This window comes from Oryza brachyantha, chromosome 8, assembly GCF_000231095.2.
Source record: "Oryza brachyantha chromosome 8, ObraRS2, whole genome shotgun sequence".
NCBI classification, from domain to species: Eukaryota; Viridiplantae; Streptophyta; class Magnoliopsida; order Poales; family Poaceae; genus Oryza; species Oryza brachyantha.
Window position 1 is genome coordinate 44,963 of NC_023170.2, and position 22,589 is coordinate 67,551.

The window sequence follows — 22,589 nt, forward strand, 5'->3', positions numbered from 1 at the left end:
CCTCCTCCTCCTCCTCCTTTGCACAGTGTAATATTGAGTCGTATAATTGTTAGAATGGTGACAAAAATCAAGTTTGGTTTAATGAATTTTGAAGGCTTCGTGAGAAGATACATACAAAAATAGAGATATTTTATGGATAGATCATTTTCAAATAATAATAAAGTCTAGCTAAATATAATTAAAGATAATGAATGTAGGTACCAAAATTCATCCATCTAAGATAAGAAATCTAACGTGCTCTCATGAATGAATGTATCTTCATAAAAACAATGTTTGTGATGATATATATATATATATATATATATATATATATATATATATATATATATATATATATATATATATATATATTATATCGGTTAATTTGTAAGATCATGGTTATACTAAAATGTTAAAATAGACTGTACTTTGACGTAGGCCATGTGTGTATATATATATTGAAAAAGAAAAAAAAAGGTTTATAGCAGTATACGTTTGTTGTTAATGATCGTTGGTGACAGCAGAGAGGGGCGATGGACGGCTGTCTCCGACTCTCTCTTGTTGCTGTTGTAGTTGTAGTAATACTCCTAGAGGCGAAGGAGGAGTACGTTTTCTTCTTAGGGTATGTAAGCCACTCATGGCCAAGACGAACTGAAGAGGAAGGGAGAAAAAAAAACCTTTTTCTAATTTATTGCGGGCAAGAAAAGAAAAGGAAAATTGGCCCCTTTTATTTTGGATTTTATTTTAGAGAGGTGCGGGAGGAAGGAAGGATTTATTTCAGGATTTGCATTTGTAGCAGCAGCAGCAGCAGGAGGAAGGGATCGAGAGAGGGAGAGGGAGAGGGAGATGGTGGATTGAGGAGAAGGAAGCCGCCGCCGCCGCCACCGGAATCCCTAGGGTTCCGCTCTCTCTTTCTCCTTCCTTCCTTAGGGTTTCTTCCTTCCTTAGGGTTTCCCGGCTCTAGGGCTGGGGCTGGGGAACTCCCCGCTTGGGAATGGCTCCCGCCGCTAGGCGGGGCGCCAAGGCCCACAAGTGGACCAGACCGCCGCTCCTCGGCGAGCTCGTCCTCGCCAAGGTCAAGGGCTACCCCCCATGGCCGGCCAAGGTCTCTCTCTCTCCCTCCCTCCCTCCCTCCCTCCCTCCCTTCCTCCCTCTCGCCCTAGGGTTTCTTCTGCTTCCTCCTCTATCTGCCTGTCTACATAATAACCATGCTTCCTCCTCCTTCTTCTTCTCTCCGCAGGTCAGCAGGCCGGAGGACTGGGACCAGACGCCGGTTCCGCGCAAGGTCTTTGTTGTCTTCTTCGGTACCAGAGAGATGTTAGTTTCTTCACCTCTCACCTGTTACATAACCCGTTTTCTTCGACTATTATTCTCATACATCACATAAATGCCATGCTATTCGTCACATGATGTTCGATTAAATGCGTCACTTCAAACCATCACTCCAACTGTTTGGTAAGGATTAACCCTACCCAATGCTGCTTGTTGCCTTCCTTTTTTACACCCCGGGATTGCTGTTAGCAATGATGCAACGCGCATGTAATACACGTGTACCATGTATCGCAATTAGCATGCATTTCCTTATAATGTTGTCGTCTTGCCGCCAGAAAAAATACATTGTAGATCATGCTCGCAAGTCAGGACAAACTAAAACTTCAATATACAGTTATTCCTGGTTTGTTGTCTCAGCTGCAATTTTATACCTTTATTACAACTCCTCAACGGTAGCGAGCACATTCTCGCCGAGGCACGTGTGGATTACTAGGTTTGTGCTTGGTACTGCTCCTGGTGTTGGGAGAGCATGCTTATTTTGGGCAGGTAGATTTTACATATGTGCTCATCGAATAGAGAAGGGACATTTAGATACAAGTTGAATTTATGGTTTCAATCCACTATACTTGTTCATAATGGTAAGTAGTCAAAATAATAAGTTGATTTCTGATTTAATAACGGCTTGCACTGCATAGCTTGCAGCTTTCAGTTCTACATCATTGGCCTGGGATTTTAGTTGGCAATTTCTGCATAGGTGGTTAGTTAATAGATATTTTATTCTACAGCGATACTGAATCTACCCATTGGTGTATGTAAATGCAAATTGTGTGATTGTTGCTCATTTCTTTCTAACATCCGTATAGGAGTTATAGCTCTTTTAAACTACACGGAGAGATGTAAGTAACATATATTACTAGGGATTGATTTCTAAAGTATCTTTGCTCTGTCTTGAATTATGATCAAGTCTTTTCTTTCATCCCTGTAACCTTGCAATACTACAGACCAACTTCTAAGGCATTTCATAAATAACAATAGATAATAGTATTTGATTTTATTCCTTTTTGGGGGGGCTTGAGCCTGTCATAAATCTCTTCCAATAACATTGATGCCAAATGCTAATGGATTTGTTTGTTCGCCTGTGAAATCCTATAATATCCACTAGACTTGATGTTGCTTTGTTGCCTTTTCCCCTCTTTTTTGTGCTGAGCTTAATTTGGCAAATCTATCTTCTTTGCACCCTTAAGTACTAGCATCACTTGATTTCTAATTTATAGATATCATCTTGCAGCGCCCACATTGCTTTGCCAGATCTTCAGCCATTTACTGATAACGCAAAGAGTGAGGTGATGGATCGAGCTCGGAACAAGCAGTGTCCAAAAAAGTATATCGAAAGTTTTGCTGAAGCTGTGGTTGAGATCTGCAAGGCCTATGATGATCTGCCAAAATCGTCTGAAACTATGAGCTGTATGTTGCCTGATCACACTCTTGATCAAAGTGAAAAACCTACAGAACACCTTGTAAAGTCACCCAATAATGACGAGACTCCAAAATCGGGGCAAATGAAAGGTGATAGTCATAGTGACAACTTGAATACTTCAGTGTTAGGTTCAGGGACTGAGGTGGACATAAAAGACAGTTCTCATGACAGAAGGGATTCTTCTCTGGCAGCTGTTAAAATGAAAAGGCCTAAGGATCTCGATCATCCCAAGAAAAAGAGACCTATGCACCTTGAACAAGACTGTTCAGCAACATCCGTCCATGCAGAAAGAGAGCCTAAGGAACCAAAAGCTGAAAACGAGATCAATCTATCAGAATTTTTAACGTTGGACCCTAATGTACAGATAGTTTGTGCCCTTGAAGTACCCCGGAAATCTAAAGACATTAAACAGTCAAAGAATGCTGAAAGAAAGGACAGCAAACATGTTAATGCCTCAGGTATTTCAGGGAGGATTACACCAGGAGCTGAACTTGACGCCAAACCTAAAAGGAGTGCTGAAAAGGAAATCAAGGGATTTAAAAAGTCTAAATTGATGATGAAACAACCAATTTCCAATGAATCAGAGAAAATAGACCATAAACGACTAATGCTCGACAAATCTGACAAGCAGTTGGCCAGGAAATCATCTTCAGTCTTCTCTTCCAATAAGAAACCTCTCCCTGGTAGCACTGATATGCGTCCAGCAAAGAGGCCAAAATTGATGGACAAGGCCAACGAGACAGTTAAAGCAGAAGAAAAGAGCGAGACCAGCTTACATGTTGATAATGAAAAAGATAATGCCTTGAAAATCGAAAAATATATTCCTGTGGAAACTGCAAGTAACTCGGTTCCTAAGATAGGAATGGGCGATGATAAGACACGAAGGTCAGGTAGTCTTCTACCACCCCAAGCAAGGCTGCATTCCCAGGGATCAGAACCAGCATCTGGTTCTTCAACTCAGTTAAGCGTTGTTGATACTGCTAAAAAAGGCTCCAGCTTGAAGGAGGATTTCTCGCGTGTTGGTAAGCCATTGGGAAAACCCAGGAGAAGAGCTTGTCGCTTTGATGATGAGGAGGAGGAAGAACAACGGACACCGCCTCATAAATCTTCTGTCAAATCCATCTCAATGCGTGTAGTCCCCACAGACAAGTTCCAATCACAGACAGGGATTCAGGGGGTTTCTTCATCCCAAATTGGCAATGCTTCTGCAACGAAATTTGGTGTGGCAAGAGAAGAGAAACCTAAAAGCATTGGGAGGTCACCTGTGGAGCACGAGTCAGATACTTCACCAAATCAAGACAAAATGCATGGTAGACAACAAATAATGGGGAGAAGGTCAACCACAAGCTTGGTTGACACTTCTACTAGTCTGGTTAACAAAACTAACCTTGCAGATCGCAAATCCTCTGGGCAATTAAGAATGCCGGCATCATCTGAAGTGAAGAAAACACAAGGAAGTTCTTCTAAACTATCGCACCAGACACCAGGGAATTTGTATTCTCAAAACATTGATGACTCAGAAAAGAATATGGTGTTGTCTAAATCGGAAAACACTAAGGCTAAAACTAAATCTGGCACACAGACGACTGCAACTGTAGAGAGTCGGATAAGTGCCGTTATGCCAGCTGACCGGATTGGGAAGATGGACCAATCCAAAGACCAAAGGTATACTCCCCTGCCCCCCTGCAACACATACACACCCCACTACCACACCAACACTTTTACATGCTTAACTCTTGTTTAATGATTTACATTTCATCTAATGCAGGTCAAATTTTGTTGATAAAGCTGCTTTTTCTGAACCTAATTCTGATCCTATAAAGTCAATGAAGCATCTCATTGCAGCTGCTCAAGCAAGAAGGAATCTTATTGCAGCTGCTCAAGGAAAGTCTGATGGGTTATCTGCTGATAATACTGTTCTTTCCTCCGCACCATATGGCTTGCCTGGACTAAGCCCTAGTCCTGTCTTTCGCATTCCATCTGCATCTATAATTATTCCAGAAAGTGACGCGAAGGAGTTTCCTGACTCCTTTTCTGCTATGACTGAACCTGGTCAGCAAGTTGGTATGAAAAGCCTACTGGAAATTGGGCATGAACATGGAAAGAGCCCCAAACCTAGGCAGCTTAATGATTCATTGAGTGTTGGAACAGATGCAGTGATTGCACGTGATGCCCTAGAGGGTATGATAGAGACGCTTTCGAGGACAAAGGATAGTATTGGGCGGGCTACACGTCATGCAATAGAGTGCTCAAAATATGGCATTGCTGCTGAGGTTCTCTCTCTCTCTCTCTCTAACTCCCCCCCTCCCCCTCCCCGTGCGCACACACAACCTGTCCATCCATGAATGTACATGTCATCAGAATAGCTTTTTCAGAGTTAATTGACTCATCCTTACTGTTTTTGGACCAATAGATTGTTGAGCTTCTCATGCTGAAATTAGAGAGCGAGCCTAATTTGCATAGGAGAGTTGACCTCCTTTTTCTGATAGACTCCATAACACAGTGTTCTCACACTCAGAAAGGTAAGTATTTTTGTATATTACCTAGGTGCTATCCTCAGAATTACTTACTTCCTTTGTCCCAAAATAACTTGATCTTTCTAATTCAAATTTGCGCTAGAAAGATCAAATTATGTTGGGATGGAGAAAGTATTTGTTTTCTCAAGCAAGCTTGTAGTTATTTATCTGGATCCTGGATTGTTCAGGTGTTGCTGGGGCTTCATATGTTCCCACTGTTCAAGCTGCATTACCTCGTCTCTTGGGTGCTGCTGCTCCACCAGGAGCTGGTGCTCGTGAAAATCGACGACAGTGCCTCAAAGTAGCACCTTAACTACATGTTCTTAGTTCTTACTATATTTCCTAATGGTCAATCATTTCTATCTTCTGGCTTTGTAGGTTTTACGTTTATGGCTTGAGAGAAAGATTATGCCAGAAGATGTACTTCGAAGATACATGGATGATATTGAGGTGCCAAATGATGATGCTAACACAGGCTTTCTGCTGAGGCGACCATCTCGAGCTGAACGCTCTGTAGATGATCCTATTAGGGAGATGGAAGGCATGCTTGTTGACGAGTATGGAAGGTATTGTATAATCTAATATACTAGAATTTTTTTTGGTATAAATCTGAATTGAGTACCATTTTTTTACATGATAACGGCAGTTTCAGATGCATTCACACTTTTTTTGTTGTTTTCTAGTATAGCTATGTGTTATTGCATTTGAACTACCCTGAATACATAAAATTCATGTTTCCAATATGTACTACGTTTGGTTAATTTATTGGTACAGAACATGTGCTAGTACGCACACTTTGTACAGTAGAGCTTGCTGCACTGTAGCTTTCCAAAATCATGTTTGGGTGTGCATGTATCATACCATCGTACCAGATAGTACAGGAGTACATATCATGTTTTAGCACTCCATCATGCAACCTAGAGTACACCATGGGAATATTACTTGCTTTGGCCACATTAAGCCATTTCAGACGTATCAGGTATGCATGTAACTTCATCAGATTCCAATTGCATAGGCCATTGGACAGCTGTCAAGGTCAATTTCATCAGCCAATTCACCACTTGATCTTTCAATTTTAATTTTTTTTAGAGTTAGGCTGACGATTATAACTTTATGTAATCCATAAATCTGAATATGTTTAGGGACGGTGTTTGAAATATCCTACAATACATTAATGCCTCATGTTTTGCATTTGCTGCTTTATTCATGTTCTTACTTTACTGCTCTAGGTTTATTCTTGAGTTGTGCTGGCTTTCATTAATGTGGATAAAATGTCTGATGTAATCATCCTTCTGCTATCAGTTTTTATCTTAAACTTACAGAAACAAGATTCATCTAGGAATCTATGTATGAGAAATCTAATTTTTATAGCATTAGTGAATATGTTGTGAATTGCCAATGATGACTACATTTTTTTTATGTATGAGCTGATGTCTAGAAGTGGTGGTACTTGGATGTCATAGCATGTTAGAGAAGAGGATAGCATGTTAGAGAATAGGGGCACATCACACATGTAATGAAGTAGTACCTGCATATCAGCATTATTTCCAAAATATGCTTTGTTATGAGAACACACTATACCACAATGATATTTTAGAAGTTTGTGGATTGAATATGGGCCTGCCAATTGCAGTTAATATGCTGGTAGAAACTAAGAATACATGTGTCGAAGAAATAAAATCCCAACCTTCGTTTTCTAAGCACTCAATTTTCTTGATAATCTTTTGGAGTTATTTTCATTTTTCTCTGAGATTGTGGTGGGATGATGCATTTTATCATCTTTATTAACCCATGTTGACATTTGTGACATATGCTTTATGGTTTCTTTTCTTTTTTCTTCAGCAATGCAAACTTTGAGCTCTCTGGGATTCTATCATCCAATGTCTTTGAAAATGATGATGATTTCCCTGGATCATCACCAGCTATTGCTATTTCATTGCCAGTTGAAAGTGGCAGAAAGCAAGAAAATGAACAAGCTATTGCACCAAATTTTGTTGAGGAAAACATTAGGTTACCTAAAGATGTGACTGGTGATGTTCTAATGGAAGATACCTCTGTTTTACCAAGAGACAAGCAACAGACAGATGGAGCTATCTCCATTGTGCATGAAATGGATAGAGAGCATGCGTTGGCTGATCAGAATGAGCTTCCTCCTCTACCTGATGGACCTCCACCATTTTCATTAGATGCACCACCTCCCCCACCTCTGCCTGAGGGACCCCCACCGCTTCCATCAGATTCACCACCGTGCCTTCCTCCTTTGCCTCCTTCACCACCACCTGCTACACCGCCACCGCCGCCACCACTTTCACCATCTTTGCCACCTCCGCTACCACCTCCACCTCTACCATCTGGCCCACCTCCTCAGCCTGCCCCACCACCCCTGCCAATCCAGCCACCACCTATTCCTTCAATTCCCCCACCTGTTTCATCATCTCCATCATCATTGGGCTACCAGCCTCCTGCACCGGAATATTTCAGGGCTTCAAATGTAATGTTTTTTCCTTCCAACTTACTTTGGTTTGCAGATCCAGAAGTATTCCTGGTTAAATAATAAAGAAATTTTGATGCAGGGCAACCAACTAAACCAGATGGGAGGGAATGCATCAATTCAAGGAATTGGAAATATGCCAAACTTCATTCCCGGTGGATCAGGGAACACACAAGCTGCAGTTAATTTTACCCCATCAGTGCCAGCAGATTATGGGAATAACAATCTATATATGACACCGCAAGGTTCTAATGGTAATTTTCAGTTTCGACCAACTGGTGTATCTTTTCAGCAAGGAACATTCAATGCCTTTCCTTCTGCGCAAACACCACCAGTTCATTCCCACACTCATCTCACACAAATGAACCCTGTGGGTCAACAAGCTGTGCCTCCATGCAATCCTTATGCTGTACAGTCCTTCCCAAATAGTCAAAGCCAGTATGCATCTGGTAACTTCAGTCCAGATGATCAGCGTAGTACTTGGTTACCAGGTGCTAGACCATTATCTTGCTCAGAGGGGTCGTTCATGCAGGATGGTAAGCTTGTCTTTTATTTGTTTTAATTCTTCAGCCCCAGATTTAAGATTGCACTTTTCCAACAGGATATCCAAGGTCTAACATTGACAGATCTTCAATGAATCCTATGACTCATCAACGTCCTGTACTCAACCGTATGCCATCTGGAGCACCTGTACCAGGTTAGTGGTTTGTTAAAAGTTTACATTTGCCTGTATAACTTCATTCTGAAGGCCAGCCCCCTTGAACACCATTTTGATTGTTGCAGACTTGCCGATTAATCTTATGAAATTTGATAAAATGTACTCCCTCTGTCCCAAAATGTAACGACTTCCAGCGTTCAAAATTTGTTCCAAAATATAACAATTTGTCTAACTACATTATCTTAACCAATCACAACCTTCCCCCATGTAATTTCTCCGCCTACTTCCTCTTCTCAACCAATCACAACCTCTACATTTAATTCCACCTATTTCCTTAATACCAGTGCCCAACCCAAAGGTTCTTATATTTTGGGACGGAGGTTATAGTTCTTTTGATACATGAATCTTTATATTTTCCAAAACTTCTTTTTATTCTTGTATTTGTAGGACATGTTGTTCCTCAGATGCTGCCAGCTAGACCTGATATTCATACATTTAATTGCTGGAGGCCTTCCTAATTAAATTGCTCAACTGAACTCCTTGCTTGCGGTACGTGGGTACTCTCTTCACTCTGATTCTGTCTCGTATTTCCCTCTTATTTTTAGGAATCCTCTCTTCAGATTATTTGTCTAAGAGTCTTCCATCTTTCCACTAATACACTTACGATCCCACTCTTCTCAATTATTGTTTGTTGTATGCAGGCTTTCACATGGGAAATTGGGATTGCCAGAAGCCATTTCAATTCAACTTGCAACAAGAGGTGCTTATGTTAGTCTGTTTTGTGATGAAGATGCACTTTTGCTTATGGAGGAATTATGAGATCTTACATAGTATTTGAAATGGACGTTTTACATTGTAATTAGTCTTGGCAACAGCATCCAGCAGACTAATCTTAGTGTAAGCACATGTTTTACATGAAACAAAGTCGTCTCTGTTCGTGTTGCTATGGTGTGTTTTTTTAAGGACTGCAAACTGTGTTTGTTGTATCATGCTCAGAAGGTGTTAGTAATAACCAGTGAGTCCGTTAGTGAAATATAAAGAGTTACTCATACCAGCGTAGTCCATCTATGGTATTTTCTGCAGTTTTACTTGGAGTGTCGTGTCCACTGTGAATCATGACTAAGTTTCAACTTGATAGACATATCTAACCTCACAACTAAAAGCTCAAGCACCCTGTTCTTGCCTCTTATTGAGTGGTTCCTTGGTTTTTTTTTTCTTTTTGGAATGAATTTCAGTTTGGAGCCTTTTGTCTTTAGCAAAGCTTCATTTCTGACACCCTTTAAAACCTATAGTTTCACTACCCTCCCTCTCTTTTCTTTGCATGTTTGTTTCTCTTTGGACCCTTTTCCTCAACGTTATTGCCATCTCTGCGTGGGCGGCGGTGGAAGCGTGGCTAGGGAGGAGATTACGACGGCACCCTGACCTAACCTTGAGGAAAAGAGCGAAATAGGTCCAAAGTGAAACCCAAAGGTAAGAAAAGGTGGTCTGAAGTGAAATTATGGACCAAAGGGGGTCCAATGTGAAGCTATGAATAGGGTTTCCAAACTGAAATTCCCTCTTATATTTTTGTTCTTTATCTAATGATGTGTATCAGACATGATTATATCTCTCTATATGTTTGACTTTATTAAAGGGGACATGCTTGGGTGTTTTATTTGGACAAAATAAATAATATAAGAAGGCATTTTGTGAGCTCAATTTGAGCTTCAAAGATGGCTGGAATTAGCTGTATACTGATAATCTTTTCATAGAGAAACTGTCTGGTGTCTTTAAGTGCATTATGCATGGTCCAAAAGTTTCTAAATATTTATAGGGCAATTCATTTGGTGTTCTGCAAACATACTGAATTTCATGGTCAAAGTCGTTCATACACCAACATAGTGGAAACAAAAATCCTCATCAAGCACCGGTTGTGTCAAATAGGCCTTTACATTGTAAAAGATTGTGAACCTTGGAATTTTGCATATATGCATAACATTATACTGTATCTTTGAATTCATGAAACAGCAAATCATGTGCTGAAGTTGAGGCTGCCCTGCAAGATTTAACTAGATTATTATGGGCCTCATATTTTTGCTTTTGCTTGTGCTTTTAAACCAAATTTGAATTTTCAACCTTAAATTTAGAGTTGATTTTGATGGTTTTTTCATCATAGTTTTTTTTTTAGCCTTTGCTTTTAGATCGCTAAGAACCCATATATAAAAGTTTTGTTCACAAATGGCTTTTGATTTACAAATATGTCATTTGACTTTTTCCACAAAAAACCAAACAATGGGTTTCTATGGTGTATTCATCTGTCAACAGAATTAAAAGCTGCTAGGAAGTCGGAACTGGGAGTCATTGAACTTTGAACTCTTCTTACTTCAAGTCTGATTTGTGTCCTGTTCTGAATACATTGACACACATGGCTATTATTTGTTTTGTGGTTATTCTCCAGTGGAGAGCTTGTAATTTCGTCTTTGTGCAAACTGGTAGCATTGTCTGAACTCTGCAAAGCATTGCTCGTTCCAGCTTCATGTGTGCAAAGAAGAAAGTATAGAGGAAAATGATCAAATTGCACTTGCCATCTATCTTAATTTTTTATGCTTTATATTAATGAAGTTGCTAGAGATCTGTATGCTGGGGAATGATGGATGCAAACGTGTTTTGACTTGCACATGTTTACTGGGCTCATACCTGTCTGTGCTAGTGTGCTACGTACTAACAACTGCATTATAGAGTAATGGCTACTGATAATTAGATTTTTAGACTGCAATTAATTGATTTTACTTTTTAAAAAAAAATTGGATTTTTTGTTTCCCAACTGAAAATTTCGTTGTCAAGCAAGGCTGTCAAAATGTACTTTGCATAATATTTTGATTGAGGCATTCCTCTTCTTGCTAAGATGTGGCTAAACTGCATTTGTTGGTAATCAAGGCACTATATTTTTTCTGGAATTGCCTTTGCTTGCTTAACTTGTTTTGTTTTCATTATGACAGGTCTGAACAATTTATGTTACTCAAAGGTAAGAGTTTCATCGGGCTTTTTTGGCATGTCCATTGGTCACTCTGATGAAGTCGAGGGGAGCTTCTGTGGCAGGTCCAATGCTTGGATTGAAGAGTCAAATGTAGATTTGTACAAAGAAAGAGGGTAACTCCATGTACAGTTGATAACATTATTATGCGTTGCCGTCCCTTGGCACAAGCCAGCGATGATAGATAGGAATTTTGAACCCTTTTTTGGGTTGGATAACTGCAAGAATGCTGACAAGTTAGGAGATGCAATGATGGAATTTTTGGTATTCCCGTTGTTGTTGTTGTTGTAAGCATTCCGTTCCTCTCGGACAAAGAAAGCTTCCATTCAACTGGCAAGAACCGCAGGTGACCGCTGAACCCTCGTATATCTATGTAGGTGTGCACATAGATTATCTTGTGCTGCTTGAAGTTTTCCGTAGATGGTTTGCGTGGTGTCATTGGGTCCGTCCTTGGGCTCGCGGGTGTGTCCGTGTATGTATACTGAATTACCGATGTAATTGTAAACCTGGATGTTACAATGTGTCAGGCTGATGCAGCTGGCAATTTTGATCGAAGAAAGGTTATGATTTTGTGTGAGAGATGGTCTGCACTGCAAGGTCTGATTATTCTGTGAGAAGATCTGCATGTAAGGAAAAAAAATACTTGGTGATTTAATATGAGTTGTTCATGAAACTGGTTGATGTGTTTTGGTAGTAACTTTTTACGCACATACCAACCAAACCTGCTATCGTGTAGAGTGCTAAAACTGCAACCCTCATTCATCCAGATTTACAGTGGCATGTGTATGCCTCTTTAACTGTACACTATTCTGTTTTGGATTTAGTGTGTCTGAAATCAAACTAAATTAATTTTAGGCCCAGGCAGCTAAGAAAATATTCCTAACGGGAAACGCATGTGTGGATGTTTTGTATACCAAATTAATTTATTTATGAAGTCTCTTTGTTTCATATTGCAGGTTACTTTAGATATATTCTAAGTAAACGCCTTCAATATTGTAAGTTTTAAATAAAAGTATACTAATATATACAACATCGAAAGTCTCATCAAATCTATCATGAACATATTTTTATAACACAGTTATTTCGTTAGAAATGGTGTTATATTTTTTAAAATAAATTTGGCCAAATCTAAAGATGTTTGACCTAGAAAAACCAAAGTGATTTATAATATAAAATGGATTGAGTTTTTTAGAGGTTGGTAGGGTATGATTTGTACCAGGAGTATTTCATTATGAAATAAGATAAAAATCACCGCACTTGATATATATAGACTTTAGCTATTGCAGAGGAGCATAATATAGAAGAAGGGTATATTCTCTTCTTCGAGCAACTACAACCGCATCTGCAAATATCATTATTTAAATACATATTTGACCAATTTATCAAAAAAAATATCTTTTACTTTAACAACCTCTACTATACTCTCTTCGATCTAATAGTGGGTCTCACGTGTTAGTCTCTAGACAATTCTTCCTTCTTGGATTTTTTCCTCTGTCCACCCCGCCTATCGGAGGTCGACGGTGGCAAACACAATAGTGGAGAGGAGCTCAACAACAACAACCTAACGATAGAAGGGAGGCAGACAATGGTCATCCTCGTAAACCTAACCCACCCACTACCAATGAGAAGATCAATCGGCACTAGATGTAGGAGGCTCATGACATTTGCTACTGCTTGTTGGTATCACAGGGAGAAGTTATTGGCGTCATCGCACTAGAGACGGTGTCAAGGAGAATCAATGGTGGAGGATTCGAAAGGAGAGGGAAGGACGAGGATAAGGAGAATCAGAGGTTATGGTAAAGTCTGTTGGAAGGTTCAAATTTACTAAATTCTGGTTTGAAAGAGTGAAACAGAGAGACAAGAAGAAGAAAGGCGAGAGAGAGAGAGAAAACATATGCTCACGCCCGCACGCCCGCAGCACGCTCCCTCCTTCCATCTTTCTCCCCCAAAAAACAAACCATAAAAAAAGACATTTCATGAGATTTCTCTGGCGAGACCTGGTACTCCAGCAGTAGCAAGGCCCTTGACGATGATATGATCAACAAGCCATTGCGGATTCACCGTCGCCGCTCCACTCAACTAGGTACCCATGAGATTACTCTGCTCTGCTGCTTTGAATCCAAATCCCCATTTGCCTTCTTCGATTTCAGGGCGGGCTGTATCTAGCTCTAAACCCATGCATCTCTTGCAGTAAGGGAACATGCTACTCTGCTTAATCGCCTCTTCACCTCACCATTCATTTCATTTCATTGCTTTCTTACATTAACTTTCAGGTCGTATACATACATGATGATTCTTGCTTGCTACTCCCTGGAATCATCTTGTTTTCTTTGTGCAGAATCCAAATCATTATCTTTTTTATTAAAACACAGTGAGGGAGACCCCCACGGTATAAATTAAGAAATTAAAAGAGGTAAAGAACTGTACAGGGGGCCAAGGCCCAAAGGGAGGAAGGAGAAACTGAAGAAAAACAAATCATTATCTTCTTAGATGTGGAATGTGTTATAGGAATATCCCTTTGTCCAGTTTGTTTGTCTACCGTAATATTCCTCAGGTTGGGTAGGATTCATAAAATACTCTAATTATTATTGGGATTGGGACTTCTTTTGTATTATATATACACAACTTGTTATCCTTCCTATTTCTCTGGTCTCGATTTATCCTTCCTTCTTCTCACCACAAACGCCTATGAGAATTGCAAACGAAAATCTCAATAGCACGTATATTAAATGTTTTCGGTGTGCCTAGTGTCACTGAGGTTTCCCATTTTCTTAATACCTTACTACCAGCCAGTGGGAATGTGGGATCACAAAACGGTAACATTGCTTGCTGCTGTTAAGTGTTAATGCAGCATAAGTGGAATGGAAAAAAGTCACGTGTTTATAGAAAATGGAAGGATTTGCTCCTTTTTCCCTAAGCCATCAAACATAGTTTCTACTAAGTTCTGATGTGCTCCTCCCCCTAACTTTCAGGTCTGATGCAAAATGTTGCCTGGAAATGCAATTGCTAGTGGAACTGTTGATGGTACTGAGGTCTTACTCCTACCGTCTCTTTGGGAAATCATCGGAGAAGAAGAACCCACTCAATGTCCAAGTTTGTATGTCCCATAAATATGACCACCCACTTATTTCTGGCTACAAATATACTATTATACTCTCGAGCTAACATGGAAGAAAACTTACTTTTGACCAGTTGGCCCAAACAATAATGATATAATACAACCTATGTCCTTAAAAAACAAATTTTAAGCTTAGAGGCGATTCTTTTGGCTTTTTAATGGAAAACGCTAAACGACGTATTTGCAAACGAAAAATAATTTATAAATAAAAATTTTATATACATATTCTTAGTGATCTAAAATTTAAGACTGAAAAATAAACTTTATCCCCCCAACAAAAAAAACAACTTAAAAAAGTTTAAGTTTTGACTTGTAAGTAGGAGGAACGAAAATATGGGATGTTAGACTCCACATATACCTCTATAAAAAGCATCAATGATATGGTAGGAAGAAGAAGACTAAAATACCTTTCACTTTAAATATAATACATATCTTCTATTTTTACCAAAGTTTAATACAATAATTACTCAAAATTAAAGTATTTGTGGGAAAAACAAAACAAGAGTAGCTATCAATTTGAAAAGGGGCTACTGCATTCTTGTCCTTTTTTTTATTGTCTTCAATTGTAATTTTACCCATACTTTTTTAACTTTGTAATTTTACCCTTGTTTTTTAAAGTGAAGCCCATATTTTCCCTATTATGTTAAGTCCTTCTAACAGTGTTAAATAGATGTACGCCATTTATAGATTTGCCCGTATTTTCTAATGATTTTGTGACTTTGCCCACATTTTGATATTAAATTAAATATTTTAACACTAGCCCATGTTTTAGTATAACTTTTCACACATTCAGTTTTCAAGAATATAGTCGAGCATAAGTTTGACATGAATTTTGGCTCTATTTTCACTTGGTTTTTAACATCATTAAGGGACGTAAACATAAGCTTTATTTTGAAAAAAAGGCAAAATCACAGAGTTAAAAAATTAGGGGGTAAAATCTCAATAAGAAGCTAGGGTTTTGGTGCTGTCGCCGTGCTCGTCTCGCGTGCTCGCCGGGCTCACCGGGCTCACCGTGCCCTCCTCCACCGGGAGTCCTCCGCCGGTCGCCCTTCGTCTCCCGCGCCGGTCCCCCTCCGTCTGTCTCTCTCGCCGGCCACCTCTCTCCTACGCCGGTTGTCCCGTTCCCCTTCTTCCTATCTTCTCCTACGGAACAGATATTTCTCAACCGTCCATCCGTCCATATTAATTTGGGACAAATTTGAGTCAAATATTCAGGTATCCGGAATTTTACACGGATCCAGAGCTGAATCCGGATATTTTTGGCAGATATAAGATTGGGTTCGGAAGGACAATATCCGATGGATACGGATTTTACGAGATATACTCGACATTTGCTGATTTTGGCCAGTCAAGTTTCCAGGCTCAACATACAAACACAACCTTGCCTCAGTCTCTAACGCACGCACGCGGTCACGGGACTGTGTTGACGTCGGCCTCAGCCCTCACGGTCATTGCAAACATGACACTCCAAACCTATGGTATTTGTAATTTTAATGGTCGAAGTGAATGATATGTGGATTTATATATATCTATAAAATATTCAGTGTCAAATCTGCGAAACACACCAATTGAGAGTGCCATTTTTGCGATTTTCTCCTTTGTCACGGGACGGCGTCGTCAGCTCGTCGCCTCCCATCTCCCGCACTGCCGCACACAACCCACCGCCGCCAGCCTCCGTCCGGCCGCCTCGAGCCTCCGCCCTCCGATCCGGCGTCCGCGTCTCCCCGCCGAGGCGGCGTCCGGCGGCCGCCTCCTGCTGCCGAGGTGCCGTCAAGCGTCCGCCTCCCCCCGTCCAGGCGGCGTCCGAGCCGGCGTCCGCCTCCTGCCGCCGAGGCGCCGTCCGGCGTGCGCCTCCCGCCGTCGAGGCGCCGTGCGACCTCCTCCCCCCGCCGAGGCGCCGAGCTGCTGAGGGTCGAGGCCTCCGGCCCTCCTCCCCCGCCGGGTCCTGAGCCGTCGTCGCCCGTTCCTCTCGGCCTCCCCCCGTCCCCAGCACGGTTAGACGGATGTGCCTTTTGTTGGGCTGAAAATTATCCTCTGATTGTCTGTTAGAACTTAGAACCCATTTGATTACATGATCACACATCATTTTGCGACTCATATTATCTGGTCATTGTGATATATGTCTGAATATTATTATGATGTGGGTTTGCACTGGTTATTGTGATATTCCACTGGTTATATGAGTATTGGACTATGGGTTTGTCATTTTGCAATATGCAGTACCATGATTTCAGCACATATTTCTTAGTTCTGAACTAGTGTTTGCCTTGTGATGTTTGGTTGTAGGATTAATATGCTGCTAGCCCCTAATACCACCGCATTTTGGGTATATACAAATATTCAATAGCTATTGTCTATATGGTATATATGGTTGTTGTTTTGACTTGATATCTGCATAAATATTCGTACCCATAAGTGTTCGTATCCGTTTTGATACGTATTTGTACCCAGTATTATCCATGATTGTATCCGTATTCGATAATATCCGTATTAGATCCAAACCCGATTGCAAAATGTGGGTTAGAATATGGGAAAGGTGAAATCCGACCGAACCCGACCCGTTTTCAACCCTACCGGTAAGTGCAAAGGTGGAGACCTCCCTTCCCCTTTCCTCCTCAATTTTTTCTCGTCTTGATTTACTGTCACGTGAGCATCTTCCAGATCTACTAAAAGATTATGCTTTTTCTGGGTTGATTTATATGGATTGAAATGCAAAAGATTTGCACTGTTGACCTCCTAAATTTCAGTTGTTTATTTGGTATGATTAGTTATTGTTTCCCCCAGATCTAGTCACTTTTAAGTTTGCTATACATTTTGGTGCTATTTATTTTTTTCATGGTCAATGATGATATGCTACTGGAGGTAGCATCACTTGGATGTGGCAACTCTGGCATACATGCATACCGGAAGTGGCATCACTTGGATTTTGCATGACATTTTGTGTAGATTGATGTGAGCAGATTTTTTTTTTTTTGGCACTTGTTAAGGTGGCAGTGGACACTATATGCCTTTTGTACTGAACAACAATACTTCTTTAGTTCACTGATGCATGCTGATATGTGATTTGAGGTGCCAAAATTGCAGTATATACCCTTGATGTTGTTTGGCCTTTCTTGCACCGATATAACAGGCCCAACTCTGACCTCCACTCTCACAACCACAGCCACAAGGAAGAAGAAGGCGACCACAAACCCTAATCGATGCTGGATATGGGCGCAAAAGTCGACCAATCGAAACCCTCTCTGCCCCCCAAGATCTCCATTTTCGGTGCCAAACCTGGATTTCTTATACCCAAGAACAAGCTACCTGGCTCTCTCGTTGCCCGTTCCAACGCCAAGAATGATTTTCAATCACCTTCTTCTTCTTCTTCTTCCTCTGTCCAAGACAACAACACCAACACCAAAGCTACCCTTGTTCAACGAAACACCAGATGGGGGCCGGATCTCACCCTGGATCCTGCTGTCCGAAAATCCACTGCTTCGGCCTACCAGGTTAATTCCTTGCCCCTTCCACTCCAATATGACTCATGACATATGGGATTGGGATTTTTCTTTTTTCCCTTGTTCACTTTCAAAAATAATAATTACAATAACCCATTTATTTGCTCTGCCTCATCCATTAGCTCCAAGTTCTGTCCACCATTATTTATGTTGTGATTTGTAAAGCACTACTTCGAGTATTCGACCAACCACAGACAATCTTGACTGCCACCTACCATGACTTAGATTCCTCCATCTAGGCATTTTTAATCATCAGTCCCTACAATCCTCTGTGAAAGTACTCTTCTTCTGAAATGGCCTCAGACGTTACCAAGTTATTTGTGCTCACACTCAGTCATAAGGATTTATAACTTTTGATCCTGTATCCTTAAAATACCTGTTTTTCTTCCTTTAAGGGGATCTTGTAACTAGTCAACGATGCTTCTTTTAAAAAAATCAATGCATAAATTTATTAAGTCACTTTGGTAACTCTAGACAGAACCTACCTAATGTCTTGTGCAATTCTTAAAAGGATTCTAAGCAACCTATTGAGTTTCCTGTCATCTTTTCCTTGTGATTCTCTCGTTTTTCCATGTGTCATTAAGTCATTACTGTGTAAGCAGACTCGACTAGAGCAAATTAACAAGGAGCTGAAATCAGGATCTATGGAGATAAGTGAAAATGAAGGCTCAGTGTCTGGCTCAAACTCTGATGGTGCTAACAAGCAGAAAGAGAATGTGGTACTACTTAGTCTCCCTTTTTTTCCTTTTCTTGTTTGCGTTCCCTACTGTCTATATATTACTAATAGTGTGAAGCATTTGGATCTAGTCCTCCATTGTATCACAATTTGCTGTTGAGGGCATACAGGTTTGTAATATTGCAAACAACTGTATGCTGTTATTTGAATCCCTCTCTCTCTCTCTCTCCTTTTTTTTGTTTAGCAGCAAGGAAAGGCTGAGCTCTTGGAGCTTGAAAGAAGAGAAATTATAGGTCAGAAGTTTTCCTTTCATATCGCCATATTTGTTCTTCATCTTTTGTGGGGAATGCGATGCGGAGATTCATGTATTTTAACTTGAATATATTCATCTGTAGGTGAAATACTCCATTTAAATCCAGGGTATAAGGTTCCTGAAGACTATAAGCCTTTACTTAAGGAGACAAAAATCCATCTGCCTGTATGTAAAATATTAGTCCTCAATGCGTATTTCATGGTTTGCATTTTCATCTCTAGTTGTTTCCCTTGTTCGTGCACGGTCCTATCTGTTTATTCTTACCTTACCTTGTATAATCTTGAGCCTCCACATGAACTGTTGTGTACCAAGAGAAGCTTTTGTTTTTGTTCCATTTGTTACAGTAATATGTATCAGTGCTTGCTTGGTACAAATGTATGGCAGTTTCAGTAGAAATGTATGCTAGAGTAGCGTACCATTCACCCATTTATGATACATTGTAACAACGTTACACGGTTTCATGCGGCCATCCCATCTTGTAGCGCTTATGCAGCATAACCGGGTGCTTATACAGTATAAGTATACTCAGTTGCTTATGCAGCTTAAGAGGTACAAAGTTGGGGCACATGTTCCTTATGTGCGGCCTTGTAAGCCACTTTTTAGAAACACTGCATTGTAATTCATTTACCTCTTTATACAAATCTGAGTACATATTACACTTGGATGACTAGTATGGTGCATTCTGTGGTGTTGGCTATTGCAGACAAAAGCACATTCAGGGCATAATATAATTGGAGTTCTTATGAGACCTGAGAGCAATGCCCAGAAGCGACTACAGGAAGTATGAACTGTAACTCGACAGTTTATAACGTTATTTTCATCGAAACGTACCTGATTGTTGTATGTAATGGGGCATAGGTTGTTACTTTTTCTTTTATGTACGCAGGAAACTGGAGCTAAAATACGAGTATACGGGATTAAAAGAAGCAATGGAGAGAAGGTAAACTGGTTTTCTTGCTCTCTGAATCTTATTATACGTTCGGATACTCAAGCTCTGCAACACATCTTGGTCTTGTGCATATACCTAACTAATCACTGTGATAGAGCCTACTACACAAAACAAGGTACTTAAAACTGTTGTTTTTTACTCAGAGTGAGATTTGCCAACCAGACATAGATGAAGCACAAGATGCCTACGAAGATCTGTACATAAATGTCTCAGCTGACTCTTATGACAAAGTAGATTCTGCAATTGCGCTGATTGAGCTGCTTCTTACTCCTGTCACTGTAAATCCATCAACTTGGTCCTATCCTGATAAATTATAGTATGCTTTGAGTTGACCGCCATTTCTATCTTATACTAGGTAAATTCAAAATCTATTGAAGCAAATGCTACCGTTTCATCAGCAGTTAGCTCCAGTGGTGCAGACTTATCTGACCTTCAGCAGGTGCAGAACAACAGTTCTCAGCCAGGTTTTCTTCAGTATCAATCACATAATGCTCACCGGCTCTCAACACCCCAAGCCAATGATCTATCAATTCCTTCCTCTGGATATCTGCAGAGTGCTTTACCGAATAACTCTTTACAGCTTCAGCCTCCTGATGGTTCTTTTAGTATGCTTTCATATACAGGGCCACCACCTCTTATGGATACCATGCCAAGAAACCCACTGCCTATTCCTGGACCTCAGCCGCCGATGCCAAACACTCAACAACCTCAACTTCAATTCCAACCCAATCCCCCAATTGGACCTCCTTTTGGTAGACCCCCTGGAATTGTAAGCCCACAACTGACGCCATCTTCCACGTTGCCAGGGCCTGTTAGACCTCTTCAAACACCCCATGCATCTGGAGGATGGCTAAATTTTTCTTCAGTTCCAGTGCAACCTCAGAGGTTACCAACTTTTATGCCAGTGAGACCTCCTATTTCTGTGTCTCCTCTTGTTTCAAGTCCACAGCTGGAAGGTGCTGCTGCTCCATCGTTTCCTTGTCAATCAAATATCGCCACTAGCTATGGCACCCAGCATCCATCAGGTGCAAGCTTTGCACCATCAGCAGCATTACCTTCCATACCTCCTGGTGGCCCCCAATCTTTTCCTTCAGTGTCACCTCAGGGTCCTTCCTCAATGCCAATGCTGTCATCTCCTGCTGGTTTAACACCGCAGCCACCTTATCCGCTGCCCATGCAAATGCGTCCTCCCATGGCAATATCTGCTCAAATGAGAGGCCCACCTTCATCTTTCCCTCAGGCTGGGCCAACTTCTGGCATGCCACAAACGGCACCATCATCCCGCCTGCCTTCTGGGTTTGGTGTGCCTGGTTCTGGAATTATGCCTGCTATGAGACCGCTACGCCCAAGCACTGGTGATTTTACCTTTCGGCCTCATGTGTCACCTTCACCAACACCAGAGCTTGGCACATCAGGCAGTCAAATGCCATTGTTCCATCCTAGCAACTGGAGACCACCTATGGCGCGAGTTGAAGGTTTCCAAAGGCCTCTGGATATGGGTTATCAGCCTGGGGTATATGGTCCACCTCCGCATCCACACCTTGGTGGAGGCTTCCTCCCGAGGAATCCAGGTGCACCAAGGACAGGGGGGTTTGTTGGAGCTTTCCCCCTCCAGCCGCCGGCAGTTGAAGCACAACGGCCGTTACATGTGTTGCCACCACCACAACAAAAGGCGGAGACGAGCAGTGGCAGGCAAGGCCTGCCGCCGATATACGACCCTTTTGTTCCGAGTGCAGTGTCAGGAGGAGGAAAAGGGAAAGCGGAGGAGGACAAGGCTGAGTACGAGGATCTCATGGCATCCGTTGGTGTCAAGTGACATTCTTCTTGTATAACCCATACATGCATGTTCATTTGCTGCTGCTGTACGTGGGATCTTTCTTGACAACAGTTCGATTTGCTACTAGAAAGACTACTAGACTAGAGTAGATTGTAGTATGCTTGCATTTCCATCCTTTAAAGAAAAGATATTATTGATCAGTGAATGTGTTATTGATCGATGATGAAATTAAGCACGGTGTCATTCATACCTGTCTAAAAGTGTATCGTTCCCTCCCCTTATTATGTCCTGTATGGAGGAAACAAGAGTCTTTTATGAATCTAGCTGCTGCTGCTGCTGCCGCTGCTATATTTCTGAAAAAAAAAATTGTTGCTCAGACGCACCTGACAGCTCCGATGACCAAGCTAAAACGTCCAGGTTGGCTGGCCAACGCCGCATGGTGGGAAATTTAGCTCCGTACCATTATGATTTTATAAAGTTAGATATATGCTATCGATATGTTATTGACATATGAGACATATATGAGTTAATAACACACGGGTCATGATGATATATTTCAATTTAGCAAAATTATAATGACGATTTTGCAATTTTCTCTTTTTTTCGTGGTAAGTCGCTTCGTTGTCCTCTTACGCCACCAAAGAACAATTAGACAAAGAAGAGACGCTGATACGTGGGCCCAGGCAATTTGTAGAGTTAGATGTGGATGGAACGATGGAAATTTAGAGGGGATCATATAGCCAGCTAGGCCTATGCTCTTTTGGAGAGTTATTATCGGAGATGCTCAGAGTTTAATAATGAGAGATTTTAACCGATTGGTTCGATTTTATCTTATAGTGACCTTGATGAA

At 41.0% G+C, this 22,589-nt stretch overlaps 2 protein-coding genes across 15 annotated transcripts; both read left to right on the forward strand.

Moving 5' to 3' along the window:
* The first annotated feature begins 584 nt into the window (after window positions 1-584).
* On the forward strand, window positions 585-11,673 carry LOC102705936 (ENHANCER OF AG-4 protein 2-like). 7 transcript variants are annotated; one of them, XM_040527247.1, is made up of 14 exons: window positions 585-1,084; window positions 1,220-1,296; window positions 2,540-4,393; window positions 4,497-5,001; window positions 5,142-5,250; window positions 5,433-5,545; window positions 5,623-5,810; window positions 7,087-7,735; window positions 7,818-8,271; window positions 8,337-8,432; window positions 8,841-8,942; window positions 9,095-9,863; window positions 11,372-11,397; window positions 11,472-11,673. In XM_040527247.1, the coding sequence occupies exons 1-11, from the start codon at window positions 974-976 to the stop codon at window positions 8,909-8,911; spliced, it is 4,227 nt and encodes a 1,408-aa protein (XP_040383181.1). In that variant the 5' UTR covers window positions 585-973; the 3' UTR covers window positions 8,912-8,942; window positions 9,095-9,863; window positions 11,372-11,397; window positions 11,472-11,673. The 7 variants fall into 7 exon arrangements, with proteins under 7 accessions (XP_040383181.1, XP_015695975.2, XP_040383182.1 ...); XM_015840489.2 differs by having other exon boundaries at window positions 9,095-9,290; XM_040527248.1 differs by having other exon boundaries at window positions 9,095-9,153; window positions 9,791-9,863; window positions 11,372-11,673.
* Window positions 11,674-12,921: 1,248 nt separating this feature from the next.
* LOC102704163 (branchpoint-bridging protein) lies at window positions 12,922-22,015 on the forward strand. Of its 8 annotated transcripts, none has more exons than XM_040526636.1 (11): window positions 12,922-12,994; window positions 13,096-13,489; window positions 14,379-14,503; window positions 17,655-18,015; window positions 18,627-18,743; window positions 18,945-18,993; window positions 19,096-19,178; window positions 19,717-19,794; window positions 19,900-19,953; window positions 20,106-20,240; window positions 20,318-22,015. In XM_040526636.1, the coding sequence occupies exons 4-11, from the start codon at window positions 17,725-17,727 to the stop codon at window positions 21,776-21,778; spliced, it is 2,268 nt and encodes a 755-aa protein (XP_040382570.1). In that variant the 5' UTR covers window positions 12,922-12,994; window positions 13,096-13,489; window positions 14,379-14,503; window positions 17,655-17,724; the 3' UTR covers window positions 21,779-22,015. The 8 variants fall into 8 exon arrangements, with proteins under 8 accessions (XP_040382570.1, XP_006659012.1, XP_040382573.1 ...); XM_006658949.3 differs by having other exon boundaries at window positions 18,948-18,993; XM_040526639.1 differs by having other exon boundaries at window positions 17,688-18,015.
* The last annotated feature ends 574 nt before the right edge of the window (window positions 22,016-22,589 follow it).

Bases quoted from the DNA above. Each gene is read 5' to 3' on its own strand.
- LOC102705936 (XM_040527246.1), top strand. From the start codon at position 974: ATGGCTCCCGCCGCTAGGCGGGGCGCCAAGGCCCACAAGTGGACCAGA. The intron at 5,811-7,086 runs GTATTGTATAAT...TTTTTTCTTCAG, and splicing joins CTTGTTGACGAGTATGGAAG to CAATGCAAACTTTGAGCTCT. The intron at 8,433-8,840 runs GTTAGTGGTTTG...TTGTATTTGTAG, and splicing joins ATCTGGAGCACCTGTACCAG to GACATGTTGTTCCTCAGATG.
- LOC102704163 (XM_040526636.1), top strand. From the start codon at position 17,725: ATGCTGGATATGGGCGCAAAAGTCGACCAATCGAAACCCTCTCTGCCC. The intron at 18,994-19,095 runs GTCAGAAGTTTT...ATTCATCTGTAG, and splicing joins TGAAAGAAGAGAAATTATAG to GTGAAATACTCCATTTAAAT. The intron at 19,179-19,716 runs GTATGTAAAATA...TGGCTATTGCAG, and splicing joins AGACAAAAATCCATCTGCCT to ACAAAAGCACATTCAGGGCA.